The sequence below is a fragment of the Emiliania huxleyi genome, assembly GCF_000372725.1.
Source record: "Emiliania huxleyi CCMP1516 unplaced genomic scaffold EMIHUscaffold_4, whole genome shotgun sequence".
Classification (NCBI taxonomy): domain Eukaryota; phylum Haptophyta; order Isochrysidales; family Noelaerhabdaceae; genus Emiliania; species Emiliania huxleyi.
This window is the reverse complement of record NW_005198966.1, coordinates 1,817,580-1,823,540: the sequence shown is the minus strand read 5'-3', so window position 1 is coordinate 1,823,540 and position 5,961 is coordinate 1,817,580. Positions and strand designations below refer to the sequence as shown.

The following is a 5,961-nucleotide window of genomic DNA, read 5'->3' as shown; positions in this document are numbered from 1 at the left end:
AATGCCGCTTGATGTCGCGCTGCACCATCACCATGTTGTTCTGGGAGTCGACATAGCCGAGGTGGAGGCTAAGCGCAATATGAAGGAGCAGTAGCGCGTCAAAACAGGCGTTGATTAGGTCCGCCGGCCCGAGCCCGGCGTCGAGGGTGCCGCCGTCGACCGAGATGGTGGCCGGATCTCCGCAAGTCGCGTCGACGAGCGCGGGCAGTGAGTCGAAGAAGGAGGTCGTGAGAGTCACCTCAAAGAAGAGCCAGATGACACACGCGAGCTGCAGGAGGTTCCAGTACTTGATGCTCCAGTGGTTTGGGTGCACGACAAAGTTGCGCCATCCGCGCTTCTGCAGCGCCATCCGCGCAAGAAAGTCGGCGAGCATCTCGTCGCCCTTCTTGTCCTCCGACGAGCGGCGCTCCGCCTGGGCTCGGCTGTCCGAGCTGCTCCGGCGGTCGCTGCCCCGACGAGACGGGCTCGGCTCGCTGTCGCGACGCGTACTCCCCCGCTGCCCCCCGCTGAAGGCGAGGCCGCTCTTGAAGAGCTGCTGCAGGCTCTTGCGCTTCTCCGCCGGCTCGCGCCCTCGCCCCTCCTCGACCCGCTCGCTCTCCTCCTCTGGTAAGCCCCCGCGGCCGCCGTCGCGCGTGCTCGCCCGGCTGCCGCCGCCGCTCAGCCTGCCACGCGCCTTCTCCCAGTAGCTCGCGCGCCGAGGGATCGGAGTGGCGTCCCGCACGAGGGGCCTCGGCGCTCGCTTCTGGGGCGGCTGTGCCGCCTGGGCATTTGCCCCGTCCGCTCCGCTCCGCTCGGACAGCGACATGCTGTGGGTGCTTGAAGCGCGAGCCATCGTCGCTCTCCCGCCACCTGCGTTCGCCTCCTCGAAGTTGCAGGCGAGCGAGCGCCTGCTGCCTCCGCCTGCTGGCCGCGCCCGCTCCGCCCTCGTGACTGCGGCAGGGGCATTGGCTCGCGCAGCGTTCGCCAGGCGGGTGGCGAGGGTGCACGCGGTGCTCGGCTGGTCGTGTCGGCCGCGCGAAGCGTATGAAGCCTCATCATTGTCGATGCTTTCCACCACCATTGCATCGGTCCCACCCCTCTCGCCACTGCACAGCGCACCCGCAGGTAACGGTGTGGCGTACGTGTGTGCGTCGCCGCTGGTGCTCCCCCCAGTCTTGGTGTCGCACATGGGGACGTCGGGGCTGACTCGCAGCCCCATTTCCTGCGCCGCAGGGCTGGATTGCTGCCGCCCCGCTTCAAACCAGGCGTCGAGGTCCTATCAGAAAGTTTGCAATCGCCGAACTTCGGCGATGCCCTGGTTTCTCTATTTGTTCTCTTAGGTGAATTTGTTTATCCAGATTCCAGTTCTTCCGCTGCGGATGTGTCCTTTTCTTTCTGTCCTCGCCCGACAAAGAACATTTCTTGCCTGCGGGTCCTTTTCTTTCTGTCCTCGCTGCAGCCTCCTGCGGCGCCCGAGGCTTCGCCCAGCACCACTCGCAACAGCGGCATGCTCCAAAGCTGGACTGCCACACTTCCCGACGAAGCGCACGCCGCCGTGCTGGAGCTCGCGGACTGTGAGGTTGGCGCTTTGTGCTCGGCGCTCTGTGAAGAGGGAAAGAATTTTACTATACAAGCCCCTCTCACAGCAGACTGGCTCGGACTGGCACTACAAATGGCACAGCAGGCGACGGCCCCTTACGGGTCGTCAAAGAGGCCGGCGTACTCCTCCGGCCGCTCCTCCCCCTCCCAATCCTCCCCGGGCTCTGGCTCCTCCTCCTTCGCCCGCGCCCTCGCCCCCGCCGGCGGCGATTCCGTGCGGCCGTCGCCCCCTCCCCCTCCCCGCCCCGCAACCAGAACAGCGACGCTCACTACAAGTGGCCGGGATGCTGGGGCTGCTCGCCCGGCCGTCGCTCCGGCACGGCGCGCCGCCGTCTGTGCTGCGCACAGCGGTGCGGCTCTCCGCCTCGCTGTGGCGGCACGAGCACCTGTGCCTCTCACCAGAGGGCCGCTACCGCGTGCACCGCCGCGTCAACAAGCCCACCGCACCGCTGCGGCTTGAGGCGGTGCGTGGCGTCAAGGGCAGGGCATTTCTCCACGGCGTGCTGCTGCCCGACGGGCACGTCTTGCCCTGGTACGGCCGGCCGGGCAACGACTTTGTCCAGTTCTGGCGGCATAAGGTGGCGGAGTGGCGGGCGCTGCTCGCCGCAAGGGCAGCGCGCGGGCTGCCCGAGGTGTTTTGCTGCCCGCGGTGCGACGGGATCCTGACGCGGCTGCCGCGCCCCGAGGGCTTCGACGAGCTCTTCGCCGAGGATCGCTACCGTTGCGACACGCCGACATGCCGCATCGACGAGGCGCGCGTGCGCAAGACGAAGACGGTCGCCGTTGTCGAGGTGTTGCGCGGTGTCAGGGAGGACAAGGCGTGGCGGCGGCTCGTGCGAGGGGAGCAGGAGGACGAGCACGCCGCCGGCGAGGCACAGCCGCAGCGTCCGCCGTTGCCGCGCGGGAGGGCTTCCAAGGTGGTGGACCTCCCGCCGCTCGAGGCGCCCGAGGCGGTGGCGGCGGCCGAGGCGCTGCGGCGGCTGCGCGAGGCGAGGGCGGCGGCGGCGGCGGAGTCGGGCGGCGGAGAGGGCGAGGGTACTCGCGAGGGTGGTGCGGAGCCGTCCAGGGAGGCTAGGCACGAGTACGGTAGGTTCTGAGAATATGTGTGAGGTTTCCGAGAGCGCGGCGGCCGGGGTGCGGGGTGCGGAGAGAGATAAATAAATAAATAAATAAACGGACACCTCTCTACTGTGAGATGGGTAAAAAGGAACAGGTCCCCGCCCTTGCGATCTTTGTGCAGGGTTCGTTGTGGGTGTGGTCGGCGACTAGCCGGGGTCGTCCTCCCGATGGGGGACTAGCACTAGCGGCCTGCGCGCTGCGGAGACGGCCATAGAGACAGTTGTTTGGTATTGCTAAAAATCTCTCTCTCAGACGGGAGAGAGAGACACAGTTTACGACTTTTTTATACACACAAGGGCAATTGTGTTTTCTTGTTCTCTCTCGCGGCAGTCGAGCGTGTGGCCCCGCGGTGCGGCGGTGCTCTTGCGCTCTTGCGCGGGCCGCCGCCGGGCTGGCGTCAAGTTGCACTTGCAGACGTGAGACGACGCGAGACACGTGTGCAAAAACTTGCAAAAAAAGAGGCATGTCCATGTCCATGTCCATGTCCACGATGTCCATGTCCATGTCCATGTCCATGTGTGCTGTGACGTGTGAGGCGGGTGTCCCGTGTGAGAGCTACTGTGTTGTGTGCGAGCCGAACCGGAACGATTACGGCCGTTTTGCGAAGCTGGTGTGCGCACAGGCGGCGTCACCGTCAGGCCTCGCGTCGGCCTTGAAAACCCAAAACGTTATATAGTACCGGCGCATGGCTCTGCCACCGCTCTGCCTCCGCGGCGCGCCTCCCTCTGTTTGCTCTGACTCTCTCTCTCCCACGACCCCATCTGCGCTCCCGCGCTCGCCCGCGGCCGCTCTCCGCACTCGCCGCGCGCCTCGCGCACCAAATCACAGAGCAGAGGCAGGTGGACACACCCGCCCGGCTCGGGCCGCCAGCCCGCCCCCCTCGGCGGCGAGGGAGGGGCGGGCGGCGGCCAGAGCGGGGCGGCGCCCCTCTAGATGCCGGGCGGGAAGTTGTCTACCTGCCCCTGCTCCGAGACGGCCTGCCCGCCCGCCGAGTAGTCGATCTTGATCCTCAGCAACACGGGCTTCTGGCCGTGCATCGAGTTTGCAACCTTGAAGGTCTGGGTCACCTTCCCGGAGTTGCTCGGCGGCACGGTCGACGAGGAAGCGGGGCTCATCTGCAGCTTCATGTACTTTGGCACCGCCACCTGGAAGTTGAAGCCCGTGAGGGGCGTCGGCTGCGCCGAGGTGAAGGACGCCTCGATGGCCGTCACGGACGGGTTCGACGCGTCCTTGGTGCACGCAAACTCGATCTGGAGCCCGTTCTTGTTCCACGCCTGGAAGGGCGGGAAGGAGCCGGGCGCGGCGGGCGGCGGCGCCGGCGCGGCGCCGCCCATGCCCAGCATCGCCATCGCGTCGACCGGCGGCGCCGCCGCCGCCGCGGGCGGGCCGCCCCCGCCCAGCAGGTCCAGCAAATCCATCCCGCCCGCGGCCGGCGGCGGCGCGGCGGGCGCACCGCCCATCGGCGGCATCGCGGGCGCCGGCGCCGGCGACCCGCCCAAGATGTCGCCGAGCAGGTCCATCTCGGACGGCGGCGCGGGCGCGGCTGCAGCCATGACGGCCGGCGCCGCCATGAGCTCCGACGCGCTGCCTCTGCTCGGGCCATCGCCGTCCATCGCTAGCGCCGCCGCCGCCGCCGCCGCCGCCTGCCGGTCCTTCTTCGCGAAAGCGGGCATCCGCTCGAGCACGCCGGCGCGGATGGCGTCCAGCTTGAGCAGCGACGAGTACTCGACGGAGCGCTGCTGCAGCTCCAGCGACATGGAGCACGAGTAGGCGGCGAGCTGCTTGTGTATCAAGGCGAGCGAGTCGGGCGCATTCGCGAAGCGGGTGGTCAGCTTGACGAAGGCGTTGATGGTGTACTCCTTGGTCGTCACGTCCGCCACGGGCGATCGCATCACCGAAGTGAGCAGCTCGACGACGGTCTGCGGGTCGGGCGCCTCGGCCTCGACGCCGGCGGGCACACCGCCGATCAGCATCTCGCCGTACTCGCCGACGCACCAGACGGCGAGCTGCAGCAGCACTGGCTGGTTGGTCTGGTCGGCGAGCTTGGCGTAGAGCTTGTGCGTCGCGTACGCCTGCAGCTCCGGCGTCGAGGTGATGAGGGCGATCATCGAGCAGACGGTCTCCTCGGACTCGAAGGAGGTTGAGGCGGAGAGGGTCTGGATGATGGTGTCGACGTGCCACTCCTTGTCGGTCGAGAACTTCTCCACCACGGTGCAGATGCGCTGCGTGAGCTCGTCCTTGAACTCGACGTCGCACGCGAGCAGGTACGAGAGCAGCTCCTTGACGAGCACCTGCCGGACGAGGGGCGGGACACGTCGCGGGCGCGCGGCGGCGGCGCGGGCGCGGCTCGCGCGCGCCTTGACGTTGGCCTCGTTGACGAGCGCGTAGACGAGCTCGAGCGCGCGCTGCCGGATGGACGAGTCGTTGTCCTTGAGGCAGTCCACGATCGTGTTGCGGTGCCGCTGCACCGCCTGCGTGTCCTGCGCGATGACCTTGTGCAGCGTGTTGAGCGCGACGTACCGGATGTTGTTGTCGCGGTTGATGAGGAAGCGGCCGAGGATGTTGACGGCGAGGACGCGGAGGCCCGACTCGACCTCGATCGCCATGATGGTGAGGACGCACTCGTACAGGATCGCGTTGCCCGCGTTCTTCGCTGACTCTGTGTTTGTGGCGACCTGCGCGAGGATGTCGTTCATCTGGTCCGACGTCTCCGAGTGGCCACGGCCGAGGACGCGCAGCATCGTGAGGATCTCGACCTGGAGGAAGGGGTCGACGATACCGTGCACGTCGTGCTCGGGCGCGTACCCCGAGAGCACCAGGTTCTTGAGCGCAGCGATCAGCGTCGGCGTGTGGCGGCGCAGCTGCTCGATCATCGCCGGCTCGGTGATGCACATCTCGCGCATCAGCTTGAGGCAGGTGAGGAGCACGGCGTGGTTGCGCGAACCGAGCAGCGTGCCGATGCGCTCGAGGAAGGTGTCGCACAGCTCGGGGCACTTGCGCAGGATCCGGATGCAGCAGAGCGACGCCTTTTTCGACACAAACGGATTGGAGCCCACCATGAGCTTCTCCACCTCGGGCGACAGGTCGCGGCAAATCTCGGCCGAGGAGATGTTGCCGATGGCGCAGCAGGCGAGGCCGGCGATGTACTGGTTGGACGACTGCAGGTCGTTCTTCAGCGAGTTCTCGACCAGCATGAGCACTGCGGGGCGCCGCGCGGAGTAAGGGAGGGGGTGTGGATCGGCTCTGCGCCCAGAGCCGGCGGCG

The 5,961-nt window shown here is 67.4% G+C and overlaps 2 protein-coding genes across 2 annotated transcripts in view; one reads left to right on the top strand and one right to left on the bottom strand.

Moving 5' to 3' along the window:
• Nucleotides 1–1,862: 1,862 nt before the first annotated feature.
• Nucleotides 1,863–2,675, top strand: EMIHUDRAFT_96122 (hypothetical protein; the record flags this gene model as incomplete). The annotated part of the gene is made up of 1 exon (XM_005770769.1): nt 1,863–2,675. The coding sequence occupies one exon, from the start codon at nt 1,863–1,865 to the stop codon at nt 2,673–2,675; it is 813 nt and encodes a 270-aa protein (XP_005770826.1).
• Nucleotides 2,676–3,626: 951 nt separating this feature from the next.
• The window catches only part of AP1G-1 (gamma-adaptin), a gene marked incomplete at both ends in the record, with an annotated part of 2,666 nt that continues 331 nt past the window's right edge, over nt 3,627–5,961 (bottom strand). The window contains 2 exons of the mRNA XM_005770768.1: nt 3,627–4,988; nt 5,061–5,940. Coding sequence (XP_005770825.1) covers nt 3,627–4,988; nt 5,061–5,940 — 2,242 coding nt within the window. The remainder of the gene's footprint in view (nt 4,989–5,060; nt 5,941–5,961) is intronic.